The sequence below is a fragment of the Anas acuta genome, chromosome 1 (genome assembly GCF_963932015.1).
Source record: "Anas acuta chromosome 1, bAnaAcu1.1, whole genome shotgun sequence".
NCBI classification, from domain to species: Eukaryota; Metazoa; Chordata; class Aves; order Anseriformes; family Anatidae; genus Anas; species Anas acuta.
Genome location: NC_088979.1, coordinates 112,528,463 through 112,547,665, shown reverse-complemented (window position 1 = coordinate 112,547,665; position 19,203 = coordinate 112,528,463). Strand labels below are relative to the sequence as shown.

The window sequence follows — 19,203 nt, the reverse complement described above, 5'->3', positions numbered from 1 at the left end:
TAAGAGGATCCAAGAGTCCTGCATATGGCAAATACATAAATTATTTGCCTTTATTTTGAGTGGTGAAATTCAGCTGTGCCTGGTGGCAGGATGGGAAATAAATTCTGTCACTCACTTTTTTCTATTCACTTCAGATTTTTTCTAACTTGGGCAGCACTGAATTTGAATCTATTTTTTGGCTTTCACTCTAAACAATAGTAATGCTTTTATCCACCTTTTATCATCATTTACTCCATTTGCTTCAAGATTAATGTTGTGGTTTTTTTTTTTTGAATGAGATCCCTAGCAGAAGTTAGTCTAAGTCGTTCTACTTTTCCAGGGTAATGGGAGACACTATTCATATACCTCCTTGGTTTTGTGTTCTACATTTCCCAGTGGGGTTCTTTGGTAGTATGCAGAGACTTTACAAGACAACATGTACAGTCTAAAAGTACATCCCAGTTGTGTTCACTATTACGTGGAACAGATCACTGTGTTGTATTTTGAGGGCAATGGAGTAACTTTTTAATGAAGATGTACCTAGTAATTGGTTTAGACTCAGCACTGGGATGGAGGTTTTTTAAAGGATGGGTTGGATAAAGGACTTGTACAGATTGAGCTAGTGCAACTGACTTGCATTGCCACACTATATGGCTGAGCAGGGTCTCTTTGGATAATGATTGTACCTAGCTTTGGTTTCAAACTGGTATGCTTACATTGCTTCTAGACTTAGTGTTAGCTCTGACTTAGATACACCATGCTTCACCAGCAGCGAGCTAGTCACACTGTTAATTGCATAATAGCAATAAAGGCAGTCACATAATTCTACAGAGTTTCATATCAAAACTGGCTTTGTTAAGGCTGAGTAAACAAGCAGGAAAAACAAAACAAAACAAAAACTATTATTAAAAGAAAAAAAAATTGCTGGGAAGATACAAAAGAAGAAGGAAGAACAATGGGCCAACCAAAGCTTTAAATAGTTACAACCGTAACTGAACTTGAAGAGCATGTGACTTACAAATTGTTCATAAGTATTTATAACGTCTGTTTCAAGACTATAAATTAGAAGTGGAAGTCAGACAAAGCCTGCTATTTCCTGTCTGGTTGACTCAAAGTAAACGTTGGCCTTTTAACTGCTAGTTAACAATTGATGGCAAAATTCCACAGTGCTGTAACTGATGTTCCACTACGGTAACTATTTAAGATACTTGTTTCTGTAATAGGCAGAGTCATGCAAATATTCACTTTGGGTCTTATTTTCCCTAATTTGCTCTTTTGTTTCTTCTCACCTTTCAGAAGAGCTATGTTAAGAGCTCTAAGTATGACCAAACAAAAAAATCCCTAAGCTTTTTGTTGGATGGGAACTGGAACATCAAACTGAAACAAAGATGTTAATATGTTTGACTTGAAAGCCACAATTGTATTAGCTTAATTAGAAAATTGGATCGAAGTAGGGTGATTTTCTGGTGACTCTTTTCTAAGTTACGACACGAATGGAATTTTGATTTTTTTTTTTTTTTTTTTTTTTTTTTTAGTAAAACTAGGTTGTGTAGGCTAGTCTGTACTGCATATATTTCACAGTACTTCCATTTCTATCAGTGACTTCTAATGCTGCAAAAGCTTTCAGGACCTGACATGAGAAAATCCAGGTTCAAATTCCTTTTGACCTTGCTTTGAGCAGGAAGTTGAACAGCAAAGGTCCTAGCATCCCTTACAAACGGAATTAATCGGTGAATCTGTTGTAGCATGTCCAGCTCATTTCACATAAAACATTGAGTAGCTTGATTTTTGAGCAGTAATCTATAAAGCCTAGGGTAGTGTGAAAATGTGTGTATATGTATATATATATATTTTTTTTTTTTCTTTTTTTAAATAAATATCCAAATACTTGTAGGGGTGAGCAGCTGATTTCTATTCTGGCAGTAGATGAACGTTTCCCAGGTAACAACTGTTTCACTTAAGTCATTTATCCTCTGGAGGTTCCACAGAGATTTGTTAACAGTAAATATGTGTTGTACAAAATGGCAGTGCTTTGGCACTAGTACCCCTACACGTTTTTACAGTGCTGTTTGCCAAGCTCTGCAGCTGTATGAATAGACATTTCCTTGACCAGAGACTTGTAACTGAGATGAAAACAGTGAGCAGTATAGGCTACTTTGTTTTTCCTCTTTGGAGGAAAAATGTTTTGTATGTTTCGTATGTTGCTTTACTTCATAATTATATATAGGATTTTTTTTTTGTACTCCCATGCATGGATTTACCAGTTTCAGAGCATATGTTCAGTGTTGGAAATATGTTTCCACAGGAACAAATTGTATGTATGATCTGCATGCTGATCGTCTACATGAACACTTTCCCTTGGATATCCATGCTACCTCAGGGGGAACGATCTGCTATCTTAAACTGATTGCGTTAGTGGGTCATCTTATTCGTCTTTCAATAGTATCGCTTCAGATTGGAGCAGATAACTGCATCACTGACTCGCTAACCATTTATGACTCTCTTATGCCAATCAAACATAAGATACTGTACCGGTGAGTATAAATTTTATTGAGAAGTCACTGGCATTCTTTTTTTCCTGAAGATTTGTCATCTGTTTTTTTTTCTTTGTTTAAAGTACTTTGATCTTCATGTTATATACAGAACACCAAAATTACTTCCCCCCAAAAAGTAGAAAAGTAATTAAAGAGAACTTAATATTCTTCAGATGCTTTGTTATTCTTCAGATAGACTGTATCCTCACCTACATATCAAAATATAAGAAGTTCATACGTTACTGGGTGGAATTTTTCTTGTCAGGAAACATGTTAACTAAAACAAATTGTCAAAATTCCATCCTATAAGTGAACTTTTCTTCCCTGTGAAGACTAGTGTTCCGAGGAAGACTGAAGTTGTAAAACTAAGTATCCTGATTCTTTTTATACTTCACTTTTTTCTTTAGTGCCTTTTTAAGCTGCTTTATTTGAGTTATTCAGACTTATTAAAATCTAGAGTTGAAACTGATGTGTCAAGGCATGTGAATTACTACTAATTTTTATCTTTTATGATCTAGAATTTTTGTCTGGAAATTTTTGAGTGAAATTCCTGGTTATTAATTCCATAGGACTCTGTCAGACTGAAAAGTGAGGGGAGCATCTCCATCAAGTGGATGAAGAGCTCAGTGTTCTGACCACTGAAAGCCCTTTCTCTGCCCTGTCGGTGTATATATAAGCCTCAAAAGAGAGCCTTCCAGTCATCTTAAAGATCTGTTCTCCAGTGACCTGGAACATTCACTGACTTCTCTGTAAAGCAGCAGATGATGTTCATTTACTAGTACCTGTAGAGGTTGCAGGTGTTTCTAACTGGCCTTTTAAGAAGTACACTTCCGTGCATAAGAGCATGCTTTTTTATTTTCCCCCCACTAGGCTTTGAAGTACGTGAGTACTGTAGCAGTGGAAAGCAAAGAATGAGAGCAATGCATTGTTGATACAAATGGCTTAGATATGTACTCTCCATTATTCCTCCTCAGAGCGTGCGAGCCAGCTGATTCATTGGTGTCACTTGTGTCCACAAATAATCTCATGCTGGTAATGTTTAAGGCAGCACAGATAAGTGAACGGAAGGAGTTCCATGGCTATTTTGAGATCATTACACAAGAAAGTAGGTTTGTAATGTATTTGGAAATGCATTTGTTGTATTGTTTCTATCTCAGAGCCCCATGTGGCTATGTTATGGATAAATGACTCCTTGCAAATCTGTATCTCTTTTCTTTTTTTTTTTTCTCCCACATCGCTGTCTCCCTTCTTCGTGTCCTCTGCATTATTAAGTGGCTGCCTTCCTCTTGAGTAATTTCAGCTGTTTAGCTGTCTATATGAAATAAAAACATATAGAAGGCTGAAACCAACCCTGACTGAATTCAATTGGTCAGAACTGCAATGTGCCAGTAGATGGAGTTGTTATTCCAGGTGTGGCTGTGGACTTGCTCCTACATTGCGACTTTGTGATGATGTTAAAGGTGGAAATTGCTCATCACTGAAAACTACTTTCAGAGTACAAAGTGTCAGTAGCTCTGTCTGCCTTTTGCTATTGGTCTCTGCCTCATTAACACAAAGGATTCAGTGATGTTTGGTCATCAAGTCTTTTCTGCTTCTTATTGCTTTAAGAAGTGGTTTGGTCATAATCACAAATAGCACAAGGAATGTCACCCAAGCAGCACAAAGACAAAAGTATAACACATTCCAATACGAGGAAATTAGGCTGTAATTAAGCTGCTCAGAAAGGTGCTGCATATTTCCAATGGTGAGAGTAACTAAGCACGGAAATATGAAAGTATGTGATGAATTCTGCATCATAAGTAATTTTAAATTCAGGACTATGTTTTTACTGTTTGTGTTTTGTTTGCTTTAATGAGTTGTCTTAATCCCTTAATCAGTCACAAAAAGACACCTTGGCTTCTGTGAGGCTGATTAGATTAGCACGTTGTCCATTCTTGTTCTAACCGGTTGTATTTTAAGATGTACTCATCTACTACTCATGTACTACTGCGATGTGGATGCCTTGATGTGCAACACTGCTCACTAAGACTTCTTCACAGACCTGCCTTTAGTGAAATACCTGACAGAAAGGTTGACAATGTTTTCTCCTGGTCCTGCAGAGACAAAATAAAGTCAATAGTCCTGTAAAGGCCTTTATTTAAAAAAAAAAAAAAAAAAAAATCACTTTATCGTTCCCAAGCCTTTGAGCTGAAATGAGAGGTTAGGGTAATTTCTGAGAGTCTTAGAGCATCTAACAGACAATATGAACTATCTGTTTTGTGAGAGGCATGCTCAACAGAGCATCACAGCAAGCATTCCTAGACTTTTATGAGCCTTATCTGTCTGTAACATTGGATTTACAGTGAATTTATTACAACCTGAACCTAGATAAACATAACTCCATAGCTGTCCTGTTTTACAGTGAAACACTTGTGATAAAATTGAATGCCTAGCCCACTGAATAGCTTTGTTGGAAATAGATTAAGATTTACCAGCTCTTGCCTTCTCTCTCTCTTTTTCTTTTTTTCTTCCCCTAGGGTGTGGAAAAGCAATAGCAACAAAAGAAAAGATTGGCTATGAAGGGAGAATCACAAGTCCCTATTACCCAAGCTATTACCCTCCAAAATGTCTTTGTGCATGGAACTTCCAGGTAATACAGATTTCTTTCTCTCTAAGCACTGATACTTTTTTGGGGGCATACAGTGCCTGTGTGCGTAGAAGGAACGATTGAATAGGGAGTAATCTGCATCCTCATAGATGTGGTAGTTTATAGAAATGGCACAGCTCAATAGCTGTTGTGCCCAGATATTTTGATTTCTTTGTCCTTATTCTTAACAAAGAGAACATAATTCCTAAGCTGTCCTATTTATTACAAAGGTAAAGAGCTGAGATGAAATACATTTTGATGTTTGGCTTACAGAAGCGCTTCACTGAAGAGAATTCAAGACTTAAATGTTTTTTCTTTCCCTCTTTCCAACTCCCAAAATTTGGGGGGGAGACCAAAAGTAAACTTTTGTCCTCTAACCTAGTTAGTGCTGTTGCTTCTCTGATAACTCCTATGTTACACATAATAAATCAAATTTTTGTATTCAAAGATGGTCTGTCCAATCAGCACAAACCCACAGACTTTTTTCTTGGTCTCTTTTTTTTTTTCCAAGTATCCTTTTTCTGTGTCTTTTTCTGAAAACAAATAACCAGAAATTTAAATTCAAGATAATTTTTTCACACCTTGTCTTGATGGTATTAGACTCTTCAAGTTATTCCAGAAAATCTGATAGTAGGTTTTCTGCTATCAGAAATGTAGCACTTGATGATCTTTGATTTATGGTTTCCCCATCACAGTGAAGTTATGTTAGTGCATTACAGTCATACTGTGATTGACTATGCAAAATCTCTGTCGTTCTTTACTGGTTTAAATTCCCAAGCTCATGATTTATTGTAGTAGCTCTTATTAGTCAGCTTTCAAATGCATAACCTTATGCACTGCCTTAGCTCTCGTTTGTTTTCTGGATGGTCTCAAGAGCTTGTTCTTTCTGTTAAGTGTTGCCATTTGTCCTTGTGTGGTGTCTCAAGTTATGAACAAAATTTATTAGTACATCCTCTTTTATAGCATGATCAGTCTCCAAAACAGCAAATAAAACAAACTGCGAGATGGATATTTTTGGGAACTTTTCTGGTACCTGTTTGGTATCCAAGGGTTTTTAATCTCTAAAGAACAAGGCAATGGATACGATACAGCCTACTCTTTGCCTGTCTTCCTTCTTAAGCTACTGGTTGCCCACGTAGAATTACAACAATATGAATGAAGCCTAGTTAACTAGGACCTACATCCTTTTCTCCCTCTAGAAAACTAAGTCAATGACCCATTTGCTAAACTTTGTCCTCAATTCAGCCTGGACTTCTGAGGGAAAGGTTGCCCAGTTTAGCCTTGGGAGTTGCCCATGCTACTTCCTAAAACCATTTAATTTCCCCATAGTTCGATGTTGAAATTTCCCTCATTTCCTGTATTGTATATTTCCTGTGAGAAAGAAGAAGAATCTTCACTTCTGGATTCTTACCCGAATCAGCCCTTGCTTTTGCAAGATGTGGCCATGTTTTTTTTTAGATGGTTCTGTTCCTTTTAATAAAGGAAGCTATAATTAGCTATGAATCTTCATGATACTTCCAGTTAAAACATTCTATAAAACACTAGCAAGTATTTGGCTGAACAGATGCTAGCAAAGACTACAGTATTCTGGTAGAAATAACTCCCTGCATTCCCAAGGCAGTAGAGGTATTCGGTACAGTATCTTAGCTAACAATCTGCTGGGGCTGTCTGTCCCTGCACAAATAAATTTGGATATGTCTGAATGCTTTGATCTTGACACAAAAGCTGCCTTCTGTCTACAGCCAGTGGCTTTTTGAAGATGAAAGGGCTTTTGGCCAGAGGGGAAGAGAGCCTGTAGCTGTGGTGGCCTTTTACCAACGTTTCATTTTGCTGAGGACTGAATAGCTGGCAGGTGTCTCAGGTGCTGGCTGTTGAGCTGGGAAAGTCAGCACAGATCCCAGAGCTTGGCAGTGCCAAGCACTATAATTGCTGAGATAAGCCTTAAGATTTTAATGTGCTATATCCACAAAAAGAAAAGGAAGCCTGCATGCACTGTCTTTCTTACAACAGACTCCACAGAAGAACCTTGGTATAGCTCTGAAGTTTCATAACTATACCATCAGTGAGAAGAATATTAAAGGCTGTGAACGAGGATGGTGGAAAATTAACGAACACATGTAAGTACTTCTGCATGAGTTATTAAACTAACATTACCAAAACAGACTTTCCCATCACTACTGCAGTTCACTCGGAAAGTTTACACAAAGACAGAGATACTTCATTGTTGCCTCTTATAATTCATGTTTCACTTTGGCTGATAATGTAACTGAATCTTCATAAATAGAATAAAAAAAATTCTAATGAAAAGTACCAAAAAGCTGAAAATAAGGGCCCTTGGTGCTCTATTAAAGGAAAGAAATGAGAAGAGTGGGTGAAAATGGATGTCCAGTAAACCCAACGTAGTTTTGGGCTTTCTGTGACGACTGAATAAGGTCTGTTTAAAAAAAAAAAAAAAAAAAAAAAAAAACACTTAAGTGTAACTTAATTCTATGATTGCTCATGATGACACTGAACCTAATTAACTTTTCAGTGAAACGGTATTACAGTGAGATTATTGGGAGTAGGAGAGTAACTGCTTCTGTGTTTCAGTCATGGGCTCTTGAAAGGGACACCGCAGATTGATTGCCAAGACACACTATATTTAAGTGGTTTGTATTTAAATACTGCTGCTACTGCTGCTTTTTCATATACTTTTTCTACCCATTTTTTTCTGCAATTTAAAAAATAGTCTTTCAGTCACTGGATGATGAGGTGAGGCTGGGTTTGGGAAGTTGGACTCTATTTTTAATTTTTTTTTTCAAATGGAAACATCAATAAGATCAGACTTGAAACCGAATTTCTGAATTCACTACTGAAACTAAGCTATACTGTGCTTACATAGAGAGAAAAGTCAGTTTTCGTGATGTTACCAACATTATGTCTTGATAGCAATTGGTGGCTGGACAACATGTGCATGAAAAAAGCCAGTCAAAACAGGCAACACGGAGTGTTTGTGTGTTTCTTTTGGTCTTTTTTTTGTGGCATAGTTGGAAGGATTTGAGATATTAGAGATTGCTGAGAGATGCATCAAATAAAGGCAAAATCTGAAGCAAAAATTGATGATGGGTTCCTACTACAAAGATTCTCTCTGTGAAAGACCAGCTTTTAAATAAGCCTACTAATTAAACATTTCACAGAATCAAATGTTGCAGTATGATCTTATGAAATGCATTTGGGGCTAGTTTTGAAGTACTGCAAAAGAATGCATGCTTCTAATTTCTGTTGCTAGTTGCTGCTGATGTAAGTAGGCCAATATGAATTTTCTTTAGAAAATGTCTTTTTCATGAAAAATAAGGTTTTTGAACTCAGTGATCTTCATTTCTGTGCTTACTTTCCATGGAAAATAATGACAAAGTATGAAACATTCTGATATTTGCATTTTTCCCTACAAAATTTAATGGTTAATGAAATTGGAATGTGGAGGGAAGCAAATGGCAAAACACACCGGTTTTTCAGGTCCCTGCAATTGCAACTTAGAGCAAGCACATTCTGCTGCCTTGTGTCAAAATGTTTAGGAAGATTCAGGAAGTTGATTTTTGTAAACTAAGACTGTGACCATGAAAATTCTGAAGATAAGGGTTTTTTTGACCCTCTAGGGTCAGCTTTATCTAACCAGAGGCACTGAACATGACCACTCAGTTTGTTCTTGTCGTTATTGCAGAGGATGTGTGTTTGTTGATCTGCCCAGTTGGAAGAGTTGCAGTTGAATAACTGCTTTAGCTAAAATTCTCATTGGCACAGAGATCAGCTAGTCCCTGTGAGCAGAACATTAGAGATGTACAGGAGCTAAGAAATGTTTTGTTTTGTTTTTAAATGCCTTGGTGCAATGTCCCACTGAACCTGCAACAGGATGCGCACATCTGTTCATCCCCTGAAAAGGCAACCCACTCCCTGCTTCAGTGTATGCGATAGGATCACCTTCATTAGTTTCTTTAGCACTGCTGCAGAGTTACAGATGGTGCTTGGCAAACTCTGTTGGCCCTGGAAAAAGGACTCATAAAGCACTAGTAGAAGGCTCACAAGGATATGCAGCTCTCGTACAAACCCCCAAAGCATATGACGTTTCTTACTGTGTACAGGACACAGCTTCCTTTGTCTAGCTGTCTCAGCTCTTCCACAGATGGTCAGGAGCTTCCTCGATTGCTGGTGAGATGAGATTGAATTGACCACTTCTCACCCACATAAAGCAGTCTGTGATTTTTTTTTTAATGTATTCTTTTGAGATGGTGTCAGGGTTTGTTGGAGGAAGTTGTGTCCTAGTAACTGACAGAAGGAGAAACAGAGAACATCTGTGGGTTAGTTAAGGAGAATCAGATGGCTTGCAAACTTTCTCTTTTACGCTTAGGTGGGGTGTTTTAGGCTGGGGACAGTGATGACATGACAGACACTAAAACGAGCGAGAAGACGACTTTCTATAGCAGGAAGATCTTCACTCTTAGCTTTGATAGATTTTGTTGTTGTTCCTTCGACAGTTAAATGTACTATATTAGAAAGCTGTAAAACATTTCGTGACACTGTTTCCAGGATGTGTGAGAATGGTCTCTTGTTATGTTCATTTATTTTTGACATTGTTGGAGTTACCTCCTAGACCTGTTAAAAGGATGTTTCATTTTCAGAGTGAAACAAAGCACATCGGGAAAATGTATGAGCAAGGGTGGCTGCTCCTGATGGCATGCTTCAGTAGGGTGCACAGGACATCAGAAAACATCCATCCTCATGGAAATCACTGCCCAATTTACCTGCATTCATTGATACGAAGAGCAGCACTGAAGCAATGCAATGGCTTCCCTTCATTATCATCTATCCTTTTGGTGTTGCCAAAATAAATGAGAAAAATATTTACCTCAGGTTAATACTGCAGTAATACACTTAACAATAAAATAACTCATTTATTGCTCAAGATCACTTGAACTGCGCTGTGTTCCTTTGTGTTGCTGTCAAGGAAATGTATATGCTAAATGTGCCAAGAATCAATACAGCTGCTTCTGTTCTTATATCTATTTAGTCTAGTAAGTACTTCTCTTGACAGGAGTCTTGAAGCCACATGTATTTCTTATAAGTGTTGAGTTTTTGTGTTGTTTTGGTGGGACAGAGGAGACAGGCTTTTATTTCTACTTCTTGTGCAACCTAAACTGTCAGTCTGCAAAATTTTCCTACACTTAAAATGTTCTCTACTTTTCAAACCATCGTACAGCAACCTTACCCTTTTAAAGGGGTTGGAGTTTGTTTATTGTTTTTCCTTAGCTAGAGTAGCATATAAATGCCAGTTGCAATGTCTTTGGTATCTCTGATGAAGGTTATCTTAGGTTTCTCCAAGTTAAGTGGCAACCAGGCAGAAGTTCAAGGAAGCTCTTTGCCAAAATGTCTGTTTAACATAGATGCACATTGAAAGAATCTTTTCATCTAGACTAGTTACTTGAAGACATGTCTTTCAAAGGTTAAACTTTGCGATCTTAATGGTATTAAGCTGGGTGGCTACCTAGAAATATTTCTAGTTTCCCCAAATCTTTTTCCCTCTGCCTCCAAAGCAGTCAGATCAGTGCCCTGTGCGCTCTTTTTTAGGAGTATTCCTCAAAATGAGAGCAGCTAAACTATGCTGATGTTTCCCTTCCCACCAAATTGCTTATGCCTTTGCCAAAATGCAAATCTTTGAAGGTAATTATCATCAGTGTTGACAAAAGTATCATGTTTGACAATCTTCTTAACTTTCTGGTGAAACATTCTGTTTGAAAGTGTGTGGGATATTGTACTGAGGAATGGTGGATCACGAGTAATGTTTTTCAGAACTTGGGTACTATTTTAGATGTTGGTTCTTAATTAAAGCATGCTAGCTGACTGTATCATAACGTTGATGTTAAAATTGCATGTAAGGCAATCCTGATGTAAAGGCTGCTCTAGAACTTTTGATTTCTTTTAGGTACTGTGGTTACTATGTTGATCACCAAACAGTCTTTCATATTGCAAGCTCTGCTGTTAATGTTGAGCTTCAGTGCAGTTCAAAGGTGTCAGAGAAGCCACTTCTGGTGGAGTACGGCAGCTATAACATCAGCCAACGTAAGATGGACTTTTATTTTTTTTCAACCCATCTTTGTATTTCAGCCCTGTAAAACTGAACATCTCAGGTTCAGTGGGACTTGACTATCTTTATGCAGGAAACTGTCATGTTGCGTTGTTTATTTGTTGATTTTACTTTTTTAGGTGACTAGCAAAGAGCCTTTTATAGCACATCAAGGCTATGTGGCAAAGGTTTGCGGGCATGTGCAGCATGCTCTGGTTTTCCTGTGCATACACAGTCTTTTCTCTTCTGCATAGCTCTTAAAGCTTCCTGTGTGGCGAGAACATGCATGGGCCTCGTGAACTCCTCAAGCCCCACATTATCTTCTACCTGTGCCAATAGCTTTGCTAGCTATTTACTTCCTATTTAGTAAAACCTGAAAATAAAAAAGATGTCATACACTGGAATCTGTCAGATGATGAGTGTCAGTCAACTGAAGTCAGTTATTCCTATTTACAAACAAAACTTTGACAATGAAAACAATCTTCCTATTACCATGAAAAGCTCCAGGTAATGAACACAGTAATGAGCTGTACTGAATAACCAACTGCTTATTCCAGAACTTTTCCAACCATCAGATTTTTCAAATCCAGAAACAGACAACTATTTACTGAAACCATTTCTTATGTTAGTCTTATAAACATTGATGTTAAAGTAGTAGAGAAACAATGTTTTTTAGTCACAGCTATGTACCACACCAGAGCTCTTTTATGCATTGAATATCTGTGGAGTATGTAAAAAGACACTAACTTCACGACTTTATGTTAAAAGGCTAATATTTCTGTAATTCACAAATCACCTTAATACAGTATACTAACTTAGTGGCTATTGAAAGCGAGAGTATCCTTTAGAAGAAGGCATTCTAAGCTGTGTTTGTTTATTTGTTTTTTTGTTAAACCTCCAGCATGTCCACCTGGATATTTCAAGTGCTCCACTGGCTTATGCATCCAGCAGATACAGCGCTGTGATGGGATAAACAATTGCTTTGATGAAAGTGATGAACTCTTTTGTGGTTTGTATTTATTTACTAGAGATCTGGATGCAAACCCCCCTAAATGTATTCTTTAATCTGAGGTCTTAAAAGGTAGCTAAAAGAGGTGAAACTTTGGGGGGGGGGGGGGGGGGTAGGGGAGGAAGAGAAGATGTTTCTAGGTTTCTTTGAGTTTCCACATTCAGGCTATCAGTTGGTATCTTGCATGTTTAATTCATAATTAATCAGCACAGGAAAGAGCTAAGAATGAAGAAGGTATGACATGGAAAAGCAAGAGGAAGAGAATTAATGTGCAAGAATAATTGTAAGAGGTTGGAATTCAGGTTTTCCTTCTGTGATAAATGCTATTTTTGAGATAAATTATTTTCATGAGGAAATGACAAATTGCAGATAGAATAGATGAGAGTGATGATAAATGTCAGTGGTTGAAAGAGCATGAGCCACCCACTTGGGCCAATGTGTGAACTGGGATGGGTTACTGAAGTCTTTTTGCACTTCATTTTCTCTATGCATAATGCAGCCCTCACCCTCATGCTTGTAAGTGCAATGAGCTATGCAAGTGATACCTGGACATGGTCAGAAGGATAGTGTTAGCATTACAAGTATGCTTCTGAAACTGATTTGACTCATGTTTTCAAGTTGTCCCTGAGTGGAACTGTAACTCCAGCTTTGCGATACAGGATAACTTGCTTGCCTGCAATGGAGTAAGTGATTGTGAGAATGGAAATGATGAGGAGAACTGTACCAACAGTAAGGCTACTCTTGTTGTTGTTTCTTCTTCCCCTTCTATCATTTATTCAATCTTGATTTAAATACTTGATGCAGGATTCAAAGAGTTAAGAGGCACTGTCAAATCTAACACAGGATATATAATTCTGTTCAGTTTTCTGATATGCTTGTAAATAGTTATTGATTTAAACTGCTTTTTGTTTGTTTGTTTGTTTGTTTTTTAATGAGATCATGAACATCTATTTCTGTTGAAATACTAGCACAAATGGGGATCTAGAAACCTGAAGTTTGATTCCGAGATTTTATCTCCCTAAAGCAAAATCTCTGCAAATGATTTCCTGGACCTGTTTTACCATCTGTAAAATAACTATAAAGAGGACTGTTTCTTTGGAACAGTTTTCAGGCTTATAAGGCTAATGTGTTTTAAAACGCAATGTAAGTGTAAGTCTGGCGGTAGGCACAGTAAAGTTTTCAATTTGCTGTTTCTTTAACTTAGAACCAATGGACATCATGACATGTGAGAGGGAGTCCAACTAAGGAGTGCTGCATGTTTTTAAAGAAACATTTTAAAAGAAATGTCAATATGTATGACCTTTTTAACTTTGACAGTCTGTGTAAATGGTTACAGGATACTTCTTTATGTTAAGAAGAAAAACAGAATCCTTTTCAGTGGAATCCTTTATTGCAAGCCACAGAGAAATAGGAAAACACCAGGGTTGGGAATGCAGTTTAACTGGCTGTAATTACTAAGATGGCTTTCACTGCCATCTTTTGTTTTATAGGTAATGCTGAGATATAAAGAGGGTTTCTTTCCAGAGTACTGGATGTTCTTCTCTTTCTTGCCTAGCACTTACTCTATTGGCAAGTTTTTGATAGTATACCGATGCTTACTAGTGCTTTGAGAACAGATGAGAGGAAATGCATGTTCAAAGATACTGCCAGCTTGATACAGGCACTAGTTTAGATGCAGCTCTACTTTTGAATAGCTTGTTCAACTTAAAGGCTGGCTTAAGCCATCTCAGACCAAGTGCTTTCTTGCTACGTTCCCTACTGCCTGTTGATACATGTATGAATTTCATCTATGCAGATGTATAAACATGTAAACTTGGTCCAATATTCTTCCTTTTTTTTTTCCACACAACTATTTCAGGTATTCCTTGTACCAATCACACATTTAAGTGCAGGAATAATATATGCATTAAGAAACAAAATGCAAAATGCGATGGGACCGTGGACTGTACTGATGGAAGTGATGAAAGCAGCTGCAGTAAGTCCCTCCCACTTGTTTGAACTTCAAACCTTTCACACTTGATAGCCTTTTTATTTCTTTCTCTTTTGGAGTTTGTATAACTCATGTAGCAGCACATAATGAGGTTTTTACTGTGTCTGCTTAGTGATAGTAGGATAACAGTCTGATACCAGCTTATGTCAGGTCTGGTTGCAGTGTTTGTGGGAGATTGGGCTTACCGCTATGAGGAGTCTTAGTTATGATGTTTATTGCAGCTATGTTAAGGAACAGAGAACCTGGGGTAACTGCAGAATTAACTTGGCCAGCTGGAAAGGCAGTGTTCTTAGAGCTTCCAGCAGAGCTGAGTACTTTTATTGGAGTCAGACAGTATTTATACTTCTGGAGTTCTGTATCTGCAGTGAGAAACGCGTTTCATTTCTGTCTCCTGACGGTGAAGATCTCAATATCTCATAGTATCAGTCTAGGTTATAATCTTAAACCTTCTGAAAGTAACCTCTGTACAAGTTCTTTTGGCTTATTTATATTTATATATAATGTAATTAATAAAATAACACATTCAGATATTATATAATGCATTACATATAATATGTAAAGTAATATATATTATACAGTGTGTATACATATACATATATATATATAAAAATACAATTGTTACTGCAGTAGGAATTTAAAAAATGCGTTAGGATTCACTTGCTTAAACTGATAAAATATCCTTGGGTATTTTGTCTGGCCTTCAGCTGTTCCTGCAATGTTACATATATGTCAAACCTGCCACCATCTGCCTTGGATCAAGTATGACATTTTAAAAGATGAATTATATGCCTACTTCTGTTTGGAAGTGTTAATGCTGCTTTTGACTCTTTGTATGGGTGCTGGGAAGTGTTAGCACCTGTCTATGAGAGCACGGGACTAAAAGAAGGATACAAGGTCCTGTAGCACAGTCCTTTTCCCTTCTTCAAAATAGCGTGAAGGTTTTTGTGTTGAGGCATGACTTATTCACTTCTGAGTTAGCAATATACAATGCTTTCAGACTTCCAGTTTCTTCCATTGTAAATTAGTGATAGGATCACCTGGTTTCTGAAGTAATAAATGACCAAACTGTGTATACATAGCTGATACTGTAAGTATCTTTCTCATACTCATGTTTTGGCTGGAAATAAGTATGCAGATGCTCCTGAACTTCCTTCCCTCCAGAAGCACTCCTTTCAGTTCAGGACTAACTGAACTGGGTAGTAAAAAGAGTTGAAGGATTGTCTGTTTTTACATATTCATTGTGATGCTTGTGAAATCAATGGATCCTCTGAAATATCTGACAAAAGAAAGATTTAGAGACCAATTTCTCTGGCAGAACTAGAATAGAAAGTTTTATTTCTAAGGCCAGTGCCCTTTTTTATGGTGTCATCTCTTGTTTCAGGAACAGACTAGGTGGATAGACAAGTTTTCCGATCGGGGCAAGGAAATGAACTTGAAAACATTTTAAAGAGCAAAATTCTTTCATACAACATGTGGGAAACACTCTCATTAAAGGAAAGAACGCAGGACAGAGATAGTAACCTGAAATATCCCTTTCAGGTTGTGGCAGCAGCAAGAGCAGCAATCTCATCTCTCGGATTGTAGGTGGTACAAACACAAAGGAAGGTGAATGGCCATGGCAGGTCAGCCTCCATTTTGTGGGAGCTGCTTACTGTGGGGCATCAGTGATATCAAAAGAATGGCTTGTATCTGCAGCTCACTGCTTTCAAGGGAGCAAGTAAGCAGTCTTTTCCCCCCAAACCCTATCCCAAATATCACTAGTGTTCTGGAACACTTTTAGCTTCCAGAGTTTGAACTGTACTAAGGTGTGATGTGCCCTTCTTTCTTTGGCCCAGTGTTGGGGAAGGTGATGCATTGTGGAGTACTTTTTGAAGAGATGGTGTGTGTTTTTGCTCCCAACCAGGCTGGCTGACCCCAGAGCATGGCGTGCTCACATGGGGATGCAAACACAAGGCCGTGCAAAGTTTGTATCTGCTGTGAGACGGATCATTGTCCACGAATACTATAATAGCAGGAACTACGACTATGACATTGCATTGCTACAGCTGAGCAAACCGTGGCCAGAAACAATGAGCCACGTCATTCAGCCAATCTGCGTACCTCCATTTTCACACAGAGTCCGCAGTGGTGACAAATGTTGGATAACAGGTTGGGGCCAAAAGCAGGAAGTGGGTGAGTTTAATACCATCAGTTGAGTTAACGTTTCTTCCCCAGGTGATCAGCTGCAGGTTTGTGTGCAGGACACCTGCTGTTCTTGCATGCGTAAAGCATGCAGAAAACTGTAATGTTTTGAATTTAGTCTCCTCTGGAAGTAGGTTCTTGCATGTATGTAACTTTATGCACTTAGGAAAATTAGCAGCCAATCCTGTGGATCTGCAAGTACTCTGTGCTTGTGTTGGGTAAGATTGGCAAGGAGCTGCACTTTTTCTTCAGTCATACAGTATTGTTTCTCCTCTTTGTTACTCTTAGAGTTTCATTAACCTGCTTAAGTGGACTCTTTCTTGCCTGCTGCCGGGGAACGAACCTAATTTTCCCTACTCCTGCCTTCAACCTCTTCATGATGAGCTCTGAGGCATGGAGCTGCCTGCAAGGCACCACCACCTGTACCCTCAGGGTGTAGCTGAGAAAATGGACACCATATTGACAAAACGGCTGCCCCTGTAATGGTGGGCTGGCTCCCTCCCACACCTTGTCACATGCTGCCTCTTCCTTTGCACAAATGCTAGTACCTTTGGCCTTGTTGTAGCCATCCAGTAACAGAAAGCAGGGCTTAGGAAAGGACTAGGTAATGGTACGGTGGCTGCTAGCACATGTGTGCTGTTGAATGGACTTTCCCAGATGAGGAAACACAGGTGTGAACAATTGCCACAGCATCAGTCACATCACCACCACCAAGCCAAACCTCCACTCTGCTGGGATGTGCCTGACTTAGGTGGTTTGCCTACACCTCCAGGGCTGCCCTGCCCCAGCTTCGCCTGCCATCTCAGGGTGGCTGTCTCCATGCTGCCCCTCCATACTCAGATGAGAGTGGGAGAAGCAAATGCGGTGAGGTGCAGCAGCACGTAGGCAGCCTCCAGTATTTTGACTTGATGCTCTCAGCCAGAATCACCATCTTCCAAATGATGTTTCTTCCAAATTACATTCAGGCTCTGCAAGTAGCTGTGAGAAATGTATGGTTGTGAATGAAGTACAGCCATCCTACCAGGTTAAGATTTTGATAAAAATGTGTAGCATGATGTTTTCTTGACCTATTGATTAGTCATTTAGGAAATTTTAAAACATGGTGATTTGAAAGATAAACATGATACCTCAAAAAAGAGAGGGAGAAGTGTTCTTTTCCCTTTGCTCCTCTCTTCATTTCCCTCTTCTTCAATTTCCTCTCTTTCCCTCTTTTTCTTCATCAGTTTACATAATTTGTAAAATTATTCTTTTAAATATGTTATAAGTGTATTTTTTAGTATACACCACCTTTACCTAAACCCAAAACAAACCTGAAACTTGCACACTTGAATATGTTGGTGAAATTTCTTTGGCTATACCCTTTTTTGATAGGACCTCATGATATTATTACAGCTTTTGTGCTGAAAGGACAGAACAGTTCAGTTTAATTCTGCTTTACTGAAAATGTATATTTTGCAGAAAAGATGTCTTTTAACAAAACATTTGGATAGAGAGGGCAGAAATTAAGGTAAGTCTGAACTTTTAAGCTGCCAAAAGAGAATTTTTTGATGTGTAACACTGATCTGTGATTTTAGTTCTGGATGTAGCTTCTTGAAAGACACCACCCTAACTGCAGATCTGTCTTGTTAAAATCCAAATACTTTTATAAGATTCAATTTTTTCCCAAAGTAGAATCTTCACAAATTAGTGAATCTTGAGACATTTTGCAAAAGACATTACAGAAGGCTTTTTGGCCGACCCTAATGATTAGGCCATTGTCTTTGCTGTGGCCAAGGGCCCATGATCATGTTATGCAAATGCCTGGTAGAAGAGGCTTTCTGTGCCTTTGGGATTTAGTTGTTTGCAATCTGGAACAGCTTAGAGTTCAAAAGTGTGTGGGGATATTTTCTGAAGACTTCTTGGTTGTGCCTTCACTAGACAAGTAATATGTTAAGCTCTGTTGAACCATCCCTTTCAATTTGTTTCCCAGGTGAGGAAGGTGCTGCGATTCTTCAGAAAGCAGAAGTAGAAATTATTGACCAATCATTATGTCATTCCACATATGGGATTATCACAGCTAGGATGTTTTGTGCAGGACTAATGTCTGGAAAAAGAGATGGGTGCAAAGTATGTATCTTATTACAACTCACATAGAGTTTATTTTGCCTTTCATTGTTGCATGATGAGATGTTAGAACTTGGTGGCAAACCACCATGTGGTACGTATGGTTTGGTTCTGAAACACAGCTGTGTAAAAGAGTCATTTAATAGGTAGTCTGTCATTTGGGTATTCTCAGAGGGTTGCTGGTTTGTGTGAATGAATAGCTTAATGAAGGTTGAATTGCAGGCCGAGGTCCAATGGATTTGCATGATGAAGGTAGGCTATATCTGGCAAGAGGGTCTCTAAACTGAAAAAAGAAATTGAGAAGCTAGCTTGTTTCTTTTCAGGATTCCTTCCCCCTAGTGTTGAAATAGAGGGCTGTCTGATGAGGTGCAGACAACTAGACATAAAATTTCAAATGTATAATATTTCTTCTGATCCAGCAATGCTGTGAAATAATACATGTGAAATTCTGAATTCTCATGGCAAGTAATATCTAAGTGTTTTTGAAGAGTATAATGCATTGGCTGTTTATTAGCAGCTCATGAGACTGACAGCAAGCATCATTTCCATTAACCAGGGAACCTTGTTTCTTCAGTTGTCTTTTTGGGCACTCAAGACAGTCAATGAAAGGCATAATTTGGAGGTTGTTTGGCTGCATTTCATTCAAGGAAAAATATTGTCTGACTATGTCTGGCAGTTATTAGA

General features: G+C 38.3%; 1 protein-coding gene across 15 annotated transcripts in view; it reads left to right on the top strand.

Annotated features, from left to right (window-relative positions):
* The window catches only part of TMPRSS7 (transmembrane serine protease 7), a 44,522-nt gene that overhangs the window by 23,895 nt on the left and 1,424 nt on the right, over positions 1–19,203 (top strand). For 10 of the 15 annotated variants that reach the window (XM_068693094.1, XM_068693060.1, XM_068693032.1 and 7 more), the window contains 11 exons: positions 2,285–2,513; positions 3,488–3,618; positions 5,030–5,142; positions 7,150–7,256; positions 11,096–11,232; positions 12,138–12,245; positions 12,864–12,974; positions 14,104–14,220; positions 15,775–15,952; positions 16,139–16,407; positions 18,386–18,522. In XM_068693094.1, the coding sequence (XP_068549195.1) occupies positions 2,285–2,513; positions 3,488–3,618; positions 5,030–5,142; positions 7,150–7,256; positions 11,096–11,232; positions 12,138–12,245; positions 12,864–12,974; positions 14,104–14,220; positions 15,775–15,952; positions 16,139–16,407; positions 18,386–18,522 (1,637 nt within the window). Of the gene's footprint in view, positions 1–2,284; positions 2,514–3,487; positions 3,619–5,029; positions 5,143–7,149; positions 7,257–11,095; positions 11,233–12,137; positions 12,246–12,863; positions 12,975–14,103; positions 14,221–15,774; positions 15,953–16,138; positions 17,281–17,874; positions 18,524–19,203 lie in introns of those variants that run through there. The other 5 variants (XR_011099787.1, XM_068693084.1, XR_011099786.1 and 2 more) reach the window with 5 other exon arrangements.